The 17161-nt window shown below is 42.6% G+C and overlaps 1 protein-coding gene across 1 annotated transcript in view; it reads right to left on the bottom strand.

The window, feature by feature from the left end:
• Positions 1 to 16105, bottom strand: part of STT3B (STT3 oligosaccharyltransferase complex catalytic subunit B) — a 51662-nt gene extending 35557 nt beyond the window's left edge. Inside the window, exon 1 of the mRNA XM_039704195.1 lies at positions 15873 to 16105. Within this exon, the coding sequence (XP_039560129.1) occupies positions 15873 to 16105 (233 nt within the window). The remainder of the gene's footprint in view (positions 1 to 15872) is intronic.
• Between the last annotated feature and the right edge of the window lie 1056 nt (positions 16106 to 17161).

The following is a 17161-nucleotide window of genomic DNA, read 5'->3' on the forward strand; positions in this document are numbered from 1 at the left end:
TCAACGAAGCTCAATGGAAATCCCAAAGAATACCAGAATGTTTATAGAATAACCATTAAGAATTACCATTAAGAATATCAGAATGTCCCCAATGTGTTTAAGAAGGATTACATCCTTCCTACTGCCACTACTTGGCATGGTATTTTCCCTGCCTGCAATAGGATGTTACGCTTAGCAAGTGCTAAAATCAGGAACTGCATGCTGCCAGTAGCTTAATGATAAAAAATTCTACAAGGAGCATACAGTCACTCAGCTTCTTCAGAGAACCCAGGGCACCTCCAATATTTTTGCTAAGAAACTGTGAGCTTTTGAGAGCACTCCATGATCACAATTTGTGTTTTTTCACACAATATACCACCATCTGAAACCACGATATGCTTCCCATCACCACTGTAGTGGGCGTATATCTGTCTACAACTTCAGACACTTCCCCTGATGCCTATTAAGTTTTTTATTACTTTTTCTCTTTCTTGCTTTTGAACTATTCCATATCTCAAGGCAAATTATTATGAAAAGCATTGGTTTTATCAATATTAAAAGGCATATTTGCCAGTCAATTCTTCCATTCATAACATACAACAACATTTTAAACCTAAGAAGAAAGTGATGATGACATTTTTCTTGGGACAGTGAAAATTCCCAAGAGGTTTCAAAGACAAGATGGAAAGAGAATAATCTGAAATTTTTACAGGAAAAAAGTGGAATGCTTGTTTTATTTTTTATTGATGCACACCAGATCCATATGTGGAGTATATTTACCCCAGATACCACACTACAACTTGCATCCAAATTCATGACAATGTTGGTTCTGTGCCTTTTGACAGCATCAGCTTCTTAAGAGGCATCAATTCTCTCTCAGTACAGTATTAATACCACAAAATCAAAAAACCCTAGTGTTATGTTTGCTTCTTTCTGAATGCTCTTGGGCTACTCTGTGGCACAATAAGCCTTGTATGCTGCAACTGTGAAAGCTTTGCACCAAATTCAATTATATGTTCAAGAGGGTGTTTTTCCAGATCAAATTTGTGCTGTACTTGTTTTAAACATGATGGAGACAGCTTAACTCCAAGGTCTTCTAAGTTAAAGGCTGATACATGAGGATCTGCTTGGCAGGAAGGAATTAAAAGGCTATTAGCTGAACAATATATTTTAAGAGCAAAATATCCTTTCTGTGAAAAATCTGGTACTAAAAATCAGTGAGGTGAACATGACTGCTTCATGAGAAGTACCAGGCAACAGAGGCAGCTAGCTCTAAGCCACTTTTTTCACCATCTCCTAGTACAGAAAAGCAACCTGTAACACCTAAATAACTACACTGGACTCCTATTAAACTGATCCCAAAAATACCCACTATCTTGTAGCAAGATCTAGTATGTGTGCAGCAGCAAATAATAACTTTTATAATAATCTGAAATACAGGATACAAAAAAGGAAATTTACTGTTCATTACAGGTACTTTAATTATATTTTAACTTCTTGGAGGTATGTGGCACAGCCTTCATCTCCATTACATAATAAAGTCACCTATATGCTGCAAGGCTGTGGCAATTGAGAAAGTACCAGCTACACTCAAAATGCATTTCAACCAACTTCACCTCCCATTAAGTGAAATTTAAGAAATCAGTCTGGATGCACGGCCTGGCAGACTACTTCTACCCTGTGAAATACAAGACATGGTAAAAAGTAAACAGGACCCTTAGAAAGGCTCCAGATCCCTCACATCACAGATGATATTTAAGCAGTGACAGTCTTATTTCTGGCAGAACATTTAAACAGTTATAGCACCATAGAGGAGCTTCAGCAGAAATTGTTTTGTACAACCCTCAATAGCCAAGAGTCTGTTATTTGAACTTTGTAACATGACAAAGGGTTAATCCAACCAGACTCACATTAGACATCACATCACTCTGTACAAATTATGGCAAGGTAAGGTTCTTTAGCTCAGAGGAATTAAAAGTATCTACAGTGTTGAGGCTGCACATCTAAGTCAGTTTAGCAAGTTAAAATAAGGTAGCTTTTAATCTAAAAATCCTTACATATTTGCTCTTTAGTACATTTCTTAATGCATCTGCTACTTTTCATCCTGAATCTAGGTCGGTCTACCTTGACTGAATTCTCTGACTATACTTTCTTTCCATTGGTCTCTCTGTAGGTAGATCATGTTTAGTCCAAGAATCTGGATCTCTCATAGTGCACCTGTTGAACTCCATCTGCTGCTGTATCGACTTACTGACTTTTTCATATAATAACTGCTGAGAAAATAAAAATTGTTTCAGAGGAATAATACAAAGCATCAGGAGAGCAGAACAGACACAGATCTAACCTGAAGAATTTCTGTCCTGTGATTAACACCAGGGGAAAGACCTAATTTTATCTAACTTGAATGTCTGCTCAAATTCTGTTTAACCCTTCAGTAACCCGGCATAAATAGACACAAACATTGCATTCCCAAGGACTGCAGAACCGATCAGACAATTTTCACCTGTGGGTATGTATGTATATAGATAGAACTACCTGCAGAACAAACCAAGCAATACACACAGGGTTTACAGGAATCTAGAGACAGATCTAATTATGCCCTAAACAAATGAAGCTGAAAAGAAAAACGCAGGAATAAATCCCAAAGTGGAAAGGCATAAGGGTAAAAAAAAATATTCCCAACTCTAGGATGCCTTGTACTAAATTACACTTGTAAATTTAGCTGTGGCAGTTATCCTTCAACTAACCTTTGCTAGCTAAAAGGAGTGCAGAAGGGCTCCTAATCTGCTTCTGTCTGCAAATCGGACAAATTAGATTGAATCACAGCTAAAAAGCAAACCACTCTAAAGATGCCATAAAAGAAAACAAAAAATGCTTCTATAAATACATCAGCAACAAAGGCAGGGCTAAGGAGAACCTCCAGGCTTTGTTGGATGTGGAAGAAAACAGTGACAAAGGATGAAGTACCTAATGCTTCTTTGCCTCTGCCTTTTACAGTAAGACCAGCTGTTGTTCGAGTACCCAGCTCCCTGAGCTGGAAGACTGGGATGAGCAGCAGAATGAAGTCCCCATACTCCAAGGGGAAATGGTCAGCAACCTACTGCACCACTCAAACACACACAAAGATGCATGGGGTCCACCCAAAGGTACTGAGGGAGCTGGCAGAAGTGCTCACTGCACCACTCAAACACACACAAAGCTGCATGGGGTCCACCCAAAGGTACTGAAGGAGCTGGCAGAAGTGCTCACTAAGCTATTTTCAACCATTTCCCAGCAGTCCTGACTAACCAGAGAGATCCCAGTAGACCAAAGCCAGCGAACATGATGTCCACCTACCTACAAGAGGGGTGTGAAGGAGGATCCAGGAAACTCTGGGCCTGTCAAACTCACTTTGTGCCACGAAGGTTATGAAGCAGATCACACTGAGCACAAGCATTCAGCACATACAGGACAACCAGGGCATCAGGCCCACTCAGGATGGGTTTATGAAGGGCAGGTACCTCTTGACCAACCTGATTTGCTCCTATGACAAATGAGTGACACTTAGTGGATGAGGGAAAGACTGTGAATGTTTATCTAGACTTTACTGCAGCTTTGGACACCATTCCCCACAGCATCCTAGAGAAATTGGCTGCTCATGACTTGCACAGGTACAATCTTTGCTGGGAAAACAACTGTCTGGATGGCCAAGCCCAAAGAGTTGTGGTGAAAGGAGCTGCACACCCAGTTGGCAGCTGGTCACAAATGGTGTTCCCCAGGGATCAGCACTGAGGCCAGGCCAATTTAATTTCTTTATCAATGATCTGGATGAGGGATCAAGTGCACCCTCAGTCAGTTTGCAGCAGTTGGGCGGGAGTGTTGATCTGCTGCATGGCAGGAAGGCTCTGCAGAGGGATCAGAGGGATCTGGACAGGCTGGAATGATGGGCCAAGGCCACTTATATGAGGTTCAACAAAGTGAAGTGCTGGGTCCTGGACTTGGATCACAACAACCCCACTGAACACTGCAGGCTTGGAGAAGAGTAGCTGGAAAGCTGAATGGTGGAAAAGGACCTGGCTCAACATCAGCTAACATGAGCCAGTCTGCACACAGGTGGCCAAGAAGGCCAATGTCATCCTGGTCTATATCAGCAGAAGTGTGGCCAGCAGGACCAGGGCAGTGATTGTTCCGTGTGCTCATCACTGGTGAAGCCACACCTCAAATCCCACTTTCAGTTTTGGGACAAAAATACCACTGAGGTGCTGAAGTGAGTCCAGAGAAGGGCAGTGAGGCTGGTGAATGGCCTGGAGCACTATGAAGATCAGCTGAAAGAGCTGGGTTTGTTCAGCCTGGAGAAAAGAGGCTTATGGGGAACCTTATCACTCTTGGCAACCACTGAAAGGAGGTTGTAGCCAGGTGGGGGTCAGCCTCTTCTTCCAGGTAACAAATAAGATGACAAGAAGAAGTGTCAAGTTGCACCACAGGAGATTTAGATTAGGTATTTGGAAAAAACTTCTTCACTGAAAGAGTTGTTAAGCATTGGAACAGGCTGCCCAGGAAGCGGTCAACTCACCAACCCTTGAAGTGTTTAAAAGAGGTGGGATGTGCTAGTGCTGGGTTAATGGTTGGACCCATTGCTCAAAGAGGTCTTTTTCAACCTAAATCATTCTCTGACCTCAACTATTTTAACTGATTTTATTCTGAAGTAGATTAAAAGTATCCACATGCTTTATTAATACAGTCCAACAGAAGGGATGATGGCCCCTAGCTAAGGGCAAAAAGAGTTCCAGATGCTTGCAAAGCGACTGTACATTCTCACACTGGAGCAAATTAGTGTGGGAATAGGATGTCACCAATAGAATAAACAAAGACCAGGAAAGTAGCTGAAAACTGAAAGTGGCCTTCATCCTTCCTCACAAACAGAGTGCAGCTTATCCTTCTAACCATATTTTGCATTCAGGTACTTTCAGTGTCTGATTTAGTCTCAAATAAGTATGGCAAGCAGAATTTAAAATGAGTTATGAACTACTTCTATTTTGTATCTTTCATACTGCTTCAAGTAAGTCTAAATTACAAAGAAACCCAAAGTTTTCGCTGAATTTCATGTAACCTGTTAAGAATTGTATTTTATGGTTACCAGTGTTTCTTTAAAGACTATGCACAGGAAACACAAGTGTAATAACAAAATGTTATTTGCTTTTTTAGGTATTCTCACAGAAATGCTAAAGATTATGTGTGTACTGTGATGACTGCAGTACTCAGCGTTTAAGACAGTATTTATAATTAATATTAAATTCCTGCCATGTACAATGTGAAATTGCAGTTACATGTTCATTTTCTCATTACGTGATAAAACTTCTAGTATTGCTCTGTCTTACTCTACTGTAATACTGTAGATATTGAGCTATTTCACTGTGCTCCTCTGTCATTTCAGTAAAATCCCATGAATGCTTAGAAATGACCTTAAAATGCGAAGGTGGGGGAACACTAACTATGAGCTAGGCTTGCTATTACACACATATGCTTTGAAACTGTCACAAATGTTAGTACAGAAATATTCAGAGACTACACCCACCATTGCCTCCTCTATCCTATGTCCACGAACATGCCCTTTCAAAAGCAAACCACCTCTTTGACCAGCCAGCTACACTGGTATATACAGTTTGGTAGCTACAGCCCCTCTTTTACAACAGTAAAAGGATGAGTTTAATTTCTAAAGCCATATTATTAAATCAAAGCGCATCCTTTCACTGTTGCCCCACTGTGACATAAAATTAATGTGTGGCTGCCCATGAAAATGGGGAAAGGAGGAGGCTAAAGCAAGAGGTTCAGTTTCAATTCAGCCGCTGTTGAAAAGTCATGTACTGCAGGGACATGTGAGAGTTGTCGGGAAGGACCTGGTGTAAGTTCCCAAGGGACAGTTCTTAGGTCACATAATCCTAAATCTTCTCTCTCCTTGCTCTCCAAACATGAATTAAGCTGGTCTGTTCCAGGACCTTTCATGCTTCAATCCCCATCAGACCATATGCCCTCTCAACTCTCTCTCCACAAATGCGCTGCTCTGTGGCTTTTTCTTCTTGAAGGTAGCCCTGAAAGAAGACAGCAGATGGCACAGTGTGGAACACACTCTCACAAAGCAAAACCATGATGTGCATAGCTAAGAATGTTTTGTTGAAAGCAGAGTGCAATGGAAGCATGAAGAAAAAAAGAACCCTGAAGCTGGCTTACAAAAGCAAAAGCCAGAAAATAAAATTTAGTGATGGAACAATTACAAGCACGACATATTTCACACAAAACACATCATCCAAGCTTGTGCCTAGCAAAAACTGGGCTTTATTGTGGGAGAGTAGGGCTAATGTTGGTGAAGTAAAGGTGGGATACAAAATTAAAACACTAAAAATTCTTTGGCTCCCATTTAGCCATAGAAGAATAATTACAGTTGTCATTACTAGCTGACCTGAGACATCACAAATTAAGATACTGTTGCTAATGTTTAAGGTAGTCTCTCCAGTGTCAAGATCCATTTTCTATTTGGCAAATGAAAGACTAAAACTGTTACAGAGTAAAATTAATTGTGAGACAGATGCAATAGCTTTTCAACTGTTACTTCAGACATCTGACAATAGATGAATCATTCTAGTCACCTGAGTAAGATAAAAGTCAAAACACAGTAGCATTACACAGCTTCTTGGAAAACTCAAACCCTGCACTGGCTTTCACGACTTTCACTCTACAACAGTGAATCGAAGAGACATCCATTTACTGTCATTGTTACCATTGATACAATGCCAAAGCTCCAATTTTGTTTTGCTGACTTTCTAAATTAGAAGAATTGCAACTTTAAGGCATTTTATCTATTACCAGAGAAAGAATTAAAGACGTTTTAAAGACCTTTAATATTCAAATCATAAAATATTTCAAACATGAAGATGAAATCACCTTTTTTCAAGATAAGTGTTTCAAACATATTTATGAAATCATAAGTTATTTACCTGAACTTGCAAATGCTGTTTGGGCTAAGTTTAGAATAAGGAGTTAGCACATTCAAAGTATGCAACAGACTACAGATAGAGAGATAGACATATAGATACACAGATAGATAGATAGATAGATAGATAGATAGATAGATAGATAGATAGATAGATGTAAAGTAGATAGATAGATAGATAGATAGATAGATGTAAAGTTGGTTAAGTAAGCAGGACAGGAAGGCTTGTTTTGTTATGTTTTGCTTCTGCATCACTCTGTTTTCGAATCCTCTGGCAAGAGTACACACATATTCTATTAAATGTGTTCCTCTCAATCAGCTGCATTCTTGAAGAGGTACTTTCCATGGCTAGACTTTCTTAACTTATCAATCTATTGTGAAGATAGGAGTAAAAGGAAATAAAAGCACACTTCTTGAATTTAAAGAAATTTGCTATCATTTATAGCATTTTAATTGCAAAAAAGAGAATAGAGAGACTAAAAAAATAAAGAACTGAAAAAATGTAGTCACATGTGCTAGAACAGTTTAAAATTACACAATTACATGTTATTCCTCTCTTCTGCAAAATCCATATTAAACCAAGAGGATATAGAGTGCCCATTCATAGAGCAAGCCACTATTTTAAATAAATGTAAATAATACTTCATAAAACAGTCTGGAGGAAAATAGTTATCCTACTAAGAAAACCATCAAAAATCAATAATCAAGCCAATCTCACATCCTCCATTGCAATGTAGTTGCCCATGGAATTTGTTTGTTTAACTGAGGGAAGTTATGAAAAGGTGTTTTGCAATTCCTCATGGATTATCAGCTGAAGAAAACTTGAAATGCTCTTTTACCTAACAAACTAACATAACCCATAATTTGACTGCCACAGAAAATTATATGATAAGCATTGTAACACCCAGAAGAAATTATCATTTACAGTTATTATGTTAGATGGGCTCAGAAAAAGTAACATCTGATACTGGACTTGGGTCCCCCATAGCAGATAGATATTTTAAATACCATTTCCTGCTCTTAAAGCACTTATGTACTCAGTTATTCCTTGTTTAAAGCAGACCATTTCTTTTTCTAAAGCGCAGGAATATTGCCTGACATAATAGCAAGCACTTTTGAAGTATAGCAAGTATTTAATTCTCTAAAACGCCAAAGGAGCTTTTACTCTGGGAAAGCAGCAGTAAGTTGGGAAATACAGAAGCTGATCTATTTTATTCGTATCTATATCCTTAAATTCATTCCCCAGGCTGCTTCAACTTATGTAAGGTGTGGTGCAGCATTAGGGTCAATTTCACAGTATCCCTCCAGCCCACACCTAGCAGCTACCCACATTATAAACACCTCAGTTTGATTCCCAGCAACAGCTCAGATGAAGACCACAAACCCTGCTCAGCTATGGGGCCAGAAATGCAGTCCATGTGCTGGACATACTATAAAAAGGCTATAGCAATCATGTCCTAAGTTCACTTTGCTCTCAAAGCAAGCAGTGAGATGGATGGCTCCAAGAAGTTTTGCTAAAGGAATTAATAATAGTAAAAACATTGTCATATATCCTGCTACAGGGGGCAGACTCCACAAGCCCCATATGCAGCGGCTTTAATAGCTTTCCTAAGTAGAAAGAAGCCCTCAGGAGTAGCCCTAAATGTCAGTACAAATGTACCTCAAAGGGCTTTCAAGAATGGAATTTTCAAAAATTCAGGAGGAAACTCAGCAACACATGCACAGTTAGACATTAAATGGAAAATAACCTGACTAAATTAGAGGAGATTCTTGTGGAACAGCAAAGACACCTCCCCAAACTTAGTGTATCTGCAATCCACCCGAAACCTATTAGTTCCTACACAATTCTGAATTTTTTTGCTAACTATACTAGCCAAAATTTTTATTCTCCCCTTCCCCCACCAGTTCAACATGAGACAGATTCAAAAACACGAGTGTTAGGATTACAGGCTGCTAGAACTAGACACTATTACAGAGAGTTATGATAGGAAGCAAAGCAAACCTTTATAAGCCACTTTAACCCTATGTAATTTAATCAAATTTCTGTTTTAAAAACTGAACATATTAAGCTGTTCAAATAATAGGATATCTGCCCAAAAAAAGTCCATTCAAGGATTTTAATCATAGCATTTGCTCTACTTAGTCAAGTGTTTGTGAGTGTTTGCTGAAGACTATAAAAAAAAGTAAAATCATGGCATTAAAAGCTAAACTTGATGGTTCAGCTGACCCAGCCTACATAAAACATTTGGATATGTTTTCTTTTTCATGTTTCATTCTGCTATCCATAAATCAATAAACAGGTCAACACTTTGCAAGCATTCTATCTCACCTCATATGTTTTCCACAAGAAGTCTGTAGGGAGTCTCTGTACTGAACCATTCTCTGCACATGTTTTATGAACACTGCCCCTCCTACCTATCATGCATAACCCCATTACTGCACCCACATGAAATCTGATGAGGTGTTCACCCCAATTACAAGTAGTGCAAGTGAGGAAAGATGCACTATGTGCTAAGTAAAGATGGTAGTAGACAATAGTAGATACAGAGCAGGGATTTGATTCTTGCATGACTGCTATTTTGAGGCCACACAGTGAACTGCTTTTCAGCTGCATCACTCCAAGTGAACAAATCTAGCCTGAGGTCTCCCCTCTCACAAAGCAGTTTCTGCTATGCCTTCAACTCTGTCCAATGCTCTTTTACCAAATTATCCTCCTTCCATTACATTTCTAATATTTACCTATTTTTGCAATTTCACAAGCAGTAGAGAAGTCCAGTACAGTCAAGTGCACATCATCTTGACTTTACCACCCTATCAACCTTACAGAAAAATTTACTTTTCAGAACAGCTTCCTCCAAGTAGATCAACAATACCTTATAATGGAGAAACCCCAAAAGCCAGGCTAACCTCTGCTAACAGTTTCTCAGCCCACGTCGTACTGCAACAGAAGTGATCAAAAAGATGCCTGATTTGGATCCTTCTCATTAAAGGGTAGGTGGTGCTGTGGTGGTGAAGCCTGGAAGACTATTCTCACATAAAAATCTCTAACCTTTCCTTTCATGAGGCCCCACTGAATCAAACATGGACTCTATGCTAGAATATTTTTTTCTACTATAATAAAATGGAAGAAACGAGTTTGAGTTACCTGAAAGTCTGTTAAAATTATTAGTACTATTAGAGTAGGAAGACCCATTCAAATGTTAACAGTAAACATAATATTAAAAACTATATTTCAATAAAATAGAAATAGAGTACTTCTCACTTCACATAATCAAAACACTTCTGAATTAAGAACGTGTAGTAAGTTTTTAATATGAATCTCATGAAATTTGGAACATCTCAAAATTAATTCAAAGTGATTATATTCAAACTGAATTGGAATCAAACTCTTTCCTGAAGTCTGGAAGTTGTCTAAGATTATAAACAAAAGGAATTGTTTTGGGAAAAAACCCTGAAGTCTGTGAGAAATGTTTCCTAAACAGATCCACATTTATGTACTACACTTGAACAGGACTGTGTGATGGGTTGAAAGGCTCCAGAAAGACGGATCCAGTTTGGAGACCAAAGTGGCTGTCATCTCTCAAGAATTCATTTAGTACACAATCTGCTGTCTATTTTCCCAGCAAGAGGCACTAGAAGGGAAGTAGTGGCCAGATGAATTACCTGTGTGGGCAGTGGTAATTGGTATTATCGACACTATCCTCTTTAAGCAATTTTTCCCCTCTCCTTATGAATACCAACTTAACATGCTCTTATTCACCTCTTCTTTCATCACCTGTTGCTCCAGTGTCTCAGTCTGCTGTGGTTTTATTTGTATACGCATTCTCTCTGTCACTCAAACCCAGTTTAACCCCTAACACCAGTCACTATTTACATTCTCTCCCAATGTTCATATACTTCCTCAAAATTAAGAGATAACTGTAATATAAAAACTGGTGGCAAACCAGCTCAGGAAACAAAAAATGTTATAGTACTTCAACAATTTACCTCACTGAATTTACTATGTGTGCTTTATAACAAGCAAGAAGAAAAAAACCAGACTGCACAGTGGGCAACAGAGGAGAAGTACTCCAGAAGTCAACTCAGATCAGTTTACCTCACTGAATTTACTATGCATGCTTTATAGCAAGCAAGAAGAAAAAAACCAGACTGCAGTGGGCAACAGAGGAGAAGTACTCCAGAAGTCAACTCAGATCAGGCAACTACAACACAAACTCACAACCACCAATAATCGATCAATTCCATACACCACTTTTTTTGTTCACTTCAGTCACACTTTGAATTTCAAGGAAGGTTTCATGACATATTTATAGATGCTAAATTATGTTTTCATTAATGAAACAAGTTTATAACAGCTCAAGGATCCACCTGGCAGACATGATTGATTTGAACATAGCAAAACCTGTATATTTGACTGTGCCTGAGATAAAAATACCCTTTAACCTGCCTGTCTCTGAAACTCAAGCAGTGACACTGACCTTAGGTTTATTTTCACCAGTAAATCCCTATCCACCAAACCCCACTGACACTAGATTATGGTATCAGTGATGAGAAAGTGGATTGCTATTATATCCATAAGCCATATTTGCTACCAGGACAATTATGTTACCTCAGAGCAAGGTACAGTAACAATGGTCACCCCTAATGGCAGGTAAAAAGCCGGTGGTTTGAGAGATCAATGCTGCTGGTTTGGAAGAGCCCAAAAATGTCCATGAGATTGTGGCAGTGCTCTTCATTACCAAGAGCTGGCAGGGATGCAGAAGACAACATTTTGAGCAGGAGAAGGTAGGCAAATGGAACTGACAAAGCCAGCACTGGTGCATCATCCTGCACGTGCAAACAGTAGGGAGAGGGTCTCATGCTCACACATATGAGCTTTAGTATTCCAGCCTAAGAAAGCTTTCACTAAGGTAACTGGTATTAATCTGGCTTTTAGCAAGATGTTAAAATTCTCAGGGGAAAGAGAAGTTTGATCTCATGTCATGGAATATGATTAATGATTCAGATACAGTTCTCACACGTGTGACTTAATGGTAAGAACTGTACAAACAGAATGAATGTACTATTTTGACAGTACTCCCTGAAGACTAGGGATGTACCAAAAGTTGTTATCATTTCACTTGGTAGCAGTACCATAATGTAACAGTCTTGCTATACAGATCTATCTTATATGTATACATATGCACACATACAGATTATTTTTTATAACAGTACTCCCTGAAGACTAGGGATGTACCAAAAGTTGTTATCATTTCACTTGGTAGCAGTACCATAATGTAACAGTCTATCTTATACGTATACATATGCACACATACAGATTATTTTTTATATATACATTTATATACACATATATATATGATAAAAGCAGCCAAAAGAAATAGCATATGGATATGCTGGAGCTGTATTTTAGAAAACCAGTGCATAGAAGTAGCCCCTGTACAAGGGCTCCATTATTTTGGTTGCCTTGGTTCTGCAGCCAGGTTGACATTTAAGGCAACATCTGACAGTAAGAATGCTTTCACTTGACAACTGAGTTAAATCTGCTGTTGTACTTTCATGAGCAGCTTTCACTCTGCACTTGTGTGTACACAGCACCAAAATTAAGCTCTTGGTCCACCCAGCTGCCAAACCAGCCAACAGATGAACCAGATTTCAGACATGAAATCTGTCCATTCCAACGTACCATGTTTCAAGTTCTTGGCCTTAGAATGAAATCCTGGAATTAAATGCTGGAGGCCTGTCAATGGTACATCCTAATGTCAGTACTGCCTGACTTCATGTATCAGCTCACCTGACCTAGAAGCTGCCAAGAAGTACACAAATTTCTCAAAGTCTCTGGACCAGCTCAAGTATGGAAAGTAAACATGACATGAGAAATAAATCAAAAAGTGAAAATACTGCACAAAATAGGTAGTCAATGTAAGAAAAAAAAAACCAACAAAAAAACCCTAGTCATCATGTACAGGTCACAAGTTCTTAACTGACAGCATGGTGACCTCAAAATACCAGTTTGGTTTTACCTTGCACTGGCATTGTATTTCAGTGGAGATCAAAAACCAAACACCATCCTCCCTCTACTGCCTTGGCCTATCGTACTACATTTGGGTAACTTCTGGAAGAAATGCCAACACAAGTGAGTCTCAGTGGCTGATTTTACAAGAGCAGCAAATCTCCTTTCTATGCCAATCAAAACCTAATTTTACTGTCAGAAAGGAAGGTCAAAGGGATGTTAGGGAAAAAAAAAAGTGGTATTTGATTCAATTAATATGTAGAAAACCCAAGGCAACTGTGCTTTTCTTCCCATCCTTGAGGTTTTCATATATCCATACCAGGAGACTGGATTCCTAAGTAAATGGGAAAGCTTTCCACACCTTAGAGACAACAGTATTTTTCAATTCAAAAGAATAAACAATTTGCCTAATGCTCCTCATTTTATCAGACATACCTCAGTTTCCTCTCTGGAGCACAAAACAAATACTAGAGAATAGGTGACTGATTTAACAACACACTGCAAGATATCCTATGCAAGCTTGACAGGAAAAGCCAAAAGAATTGAGAAAAATATCAAACTGTTTCACAGCAAATTCTACAGCCAATGTTCTGAAAAAAAAAACCCCAATCTACCTGGAGAAGCTGCTAAAGAAGTGGTTTTTAAAAAAATCAGAAACAAAGCACTGCTACTAGTCTTTTCATGAACTCCCTTCCCATATTACATTCAGACTTGTAAGACCCTTGCAACTATGAAAAACCATTCCCACCTAGCTACTCCACACTGTTTAAGAGAGCAACAGCATTTTTCACTATTTCCAACAATTTTGCTGCTGCAATAGAGAAAGCCCTTTGTTTTCACTCAGTTTCTACCATTTTAGGTTCTCTTTCCTACTAATTAACTTAAGTGCATTTGCCTCTGCCATTTCTGGCATGCAGCAACACCACACTGGCGTGATTCTTGACATTTCAACTGCTTCTCACAGACCTGCATTAAAATCAATGAGTTTTGTCAACTTCATCTATTCCCTAATTAACAAGGGTACATCCAGCAGCACAGGCAGCAAATGCCTTCTGTTTGTGTACTCAGGAAGATGACTTTGCATCAATTTACACATTGCTTTAACCAGGAGTTTATCTTTACAGCTAGATCATTACTATGAACTTAACTCCCACAGCACCATTTTAGTGTCCTTCAGGGCTCAGCAAGAAGTTGCGCAACTCAGCACCGTAAAATTTTCGTTTATCCAACAAGGATGAGTCTTGATTATAAAAATCAGATAAACTGGCACAAAAATTTAGGCTGCATGCTTAAAAGTTTCCTCCATAACAGAAAGGAAAGCCTTTATGCTTAGATTTAGATTAGAAGACAACTACTTCACAGGATACAAACTCAGGTCCACAGTCTCACTGTAGATGTGTTTAAACTATGCTCCCCCTCATTCTTAACTTTATTAACTGGAAGTATGCACTTCTTCCATTCATTTGTGTCTGCAGAAAAACACTTGAATCATAGGCAATTACTTGACATTTTGAAGATATTTTGAGATACTGGGCTTTCACATCACAAAGGTTTATTACTTCACACAGCATTTAAAAACAAAGCCATTCCTTGTTCTCTATCCACTATTCCGAGCCACGATTTGTGAATGGATTACATTAGTGGGTGGGGGGGGAGAGAAGTGAGGGGGGAAAAGCCAACTAGAAAAGAGGAAGTTGTGCTTTTGAAAGTATCAAAGCGGAGTGCATGCCTTGCAGAGAACAATTTCAGCAACAATTTTAGGTGAAATTTAACAGAGAATATCTAGCGTGCATTTCAAAACGAAGCATCTCCTTCCTTCGTGCAATTAACAGTGAGACCCAAGACATAAAATTTTAAATTAAAACCTGACAATTCACTATTCTAAATTCATCTGCCACTTACCCTACTTAAAGTTCTAAAAACCCCACGGATCCCCAGGATGAAGTACCCAGTAATATAAAAATTCATTGTCACGTTTTTGCATTACAACAACCCTGCCCCACAAGTCTTGTCATCTTTCACTTCGCCTCGCTGCAAGGAACGAGTGCAGCATTTCTTCATCTCATCCATAAAATGGTTTCGGTCCCCTCCAAGAGGGAAAAAGAACAGACGGCTTCTACAGGAGAGAAAGCAATCTTTGGAAAAATCAAGATGTGTGGGAAACAGCAAAAGTCCTTGGGCTCAGAAACGCAGCTTCGAAACACCTGGCAGTAAATCAATGTCACCCATTTCGCTGTAATCCCTCAAGTCACTTTTATGAAGATTACTTCCTGCAGTGCATTCCTCACCCTGCTCCCTCCCCGGCCGACAAGGACTCCAGCAAAGACCACTTCGGGAAGCCGCACCGCACACACGGGACCGGCGCCGCGACAGCGGGACCCGGACCGGGGCGCGGGTCACGCCTGCCACAACTGTTTCGCTACCGGCCCCTGACTCCTGCCCGACTCCCGGTTCCCTGCCAGCGCCACAACTTTCTTTCCCCGTACCCCTCGGAGAGTCCTGCCGCAACTCCAAGGGATGCGGGGGAACCGCCGCCGCCCCGTTCCCGAGCTCTCCGCCGCAGGGGACACCCCAGCGCCGGCACCGCCGCTCGCTCCCGGCGCTTCCCTTCTCCCGCGCCGCGGTGGCGACCCCTCACGCTCCCTCCGACCTGCCACAGCGTGTCCCGTCCGCACCGCCTCCCTCGCTCTCTCCTCGCCTCCCTCCTCGGCTCCCGGGGCGGCCGCGGCTGCCGGCTCCCTCCGGGGAACGGGCAGGGGCGCAACTTCGCGGAGTGGCGGAGCAGGGGGCGGGCGGCGGGGCCCTCTCGCCGTCCCCGCGGCCACGGCGGAGGGAACCCGCGGCTCTCCCCCGCCGCGGCGCATGGCGCGGCGCTTTCCCGCCTCCCCGTCCCGCCCGGCGGCGGCGGCGACTGACCAGGGGTCGAACTCGTGGATGATGCTCTCGAAGCGGATGACGGCGAAGAGCCGGGAGCTGAATCCAGCCAGCCAGGCCAGGAAGAGGATGGTGAAGGAGAGCAGGGACTGCCAGCCCGCCGGCTGCGATAGGCCCCCCGACAGGCCGCCGCCCGCCCCGGCGCGGCTGTGGAGCGGCGCCGCGGAGTTGGCGGCGGGTCTGTGCTTGTGGTCGGGGGCCGAGTGCTCCGCCATGTTGTACCCGGGGCTCCCTCGCAGCCTCTCCCTCCGCCCGGCGCGTGCGGGGAGGAGGAGGCGGAGGAGGGGAGGAGAGGCGGGAGGAAGGGCAGGGGGCGGGGGGCTCGGCAAGGGGCGGGGCGGAGCCCGCCCGTTCTCGCTCGGCGCTCCTGGCTGACTCCCCGCCGCCTCCTGGCGCGCCCGGGCTCTGCCGCTGCCTCCTCCCCCCGGGCGGCGGACGGGACCCAGGCGGGAGGGAAAGGGGCGGGCCGCGGCTCCCGTCCCCCGTCCCTCCCGAGCGGACCGTTTGACATTGCCGCCCCTCCGGAGCGGGAGGAGCTACCGGGGGAGGGAGGGGCTCTCAGGAGAAGGCGAGGGGGCGGGACCGGTCCCCTCCGGTAGCGCCCTCCTAACAGGAACTCCGGTGACGGCCTGTCACGGAGCGACAGGTATTTAAAAGGGGCGGGCCATCCCCCAGTAGCCAATCGGAGCGGCACGGCCCCGCGCGCAGGGGGACGTCGCGCCCGGTGCCAGCCGTTGAGACAGTTGACTGGCAGCCGTTTGGTCCAATCGGAGCGCGGCGTGCCAGTCACGTGGGCGCCCCCCGGCGCCGTGCCAGGGCGCTGCGGTGCGTGTGGGCCGGCGGGTGGCGCCGCTCCCGGCGTGCTTAGGAGCGGCGCGGCGCGGAGCTTGCCGGGAGTTGTAGTGCGCCCTGAGGGGGCGCGGCGAGCCCCCGTAACTCCGTTTGTTAGGAATATTTATTTGTCCCGGTGGGAGTTGCGATGGCTGGTGCTGAGGGATGTGGGCGAGCTTAGCCCTTGTGCAGTTGAGAGTAGCTTAGGGCAAGGTCAGGGAGAGCCCTGTGTGTGCCACTTGCCTCACCTGGGAGCATTTTTACGGAATCCGTCAGCGCATCAGTTAGGTTGGAAGAGACCTTTGAGGTCATCGAGTTTTTGAGGTCACCGAACACCACCATGTCTACTCGACCATGGCACTAAGAGCCAAATCCAGTCTTTCCTTAAACACTTCCCATTCCAGAGATGGTGACTCTACCACCTTGGTCAGGTGTCCAGC

Source organism: Passer montanus, unplaced genomic scaffold, assembly GCF_014805655.1.
Source record: "Passer montanus isolate IOZ18808 unplaced genomic scaffold, ASM1480565v1 scaffold10, whole genome shotgun sequence".
In the NCBI taxonomy this organism is placed as follows: domain Eukaryota; kingdom Metazoa; phylum Chordata; class Aves; order Passeriformes; family Passeridae; genus Passer; species Passer montanus.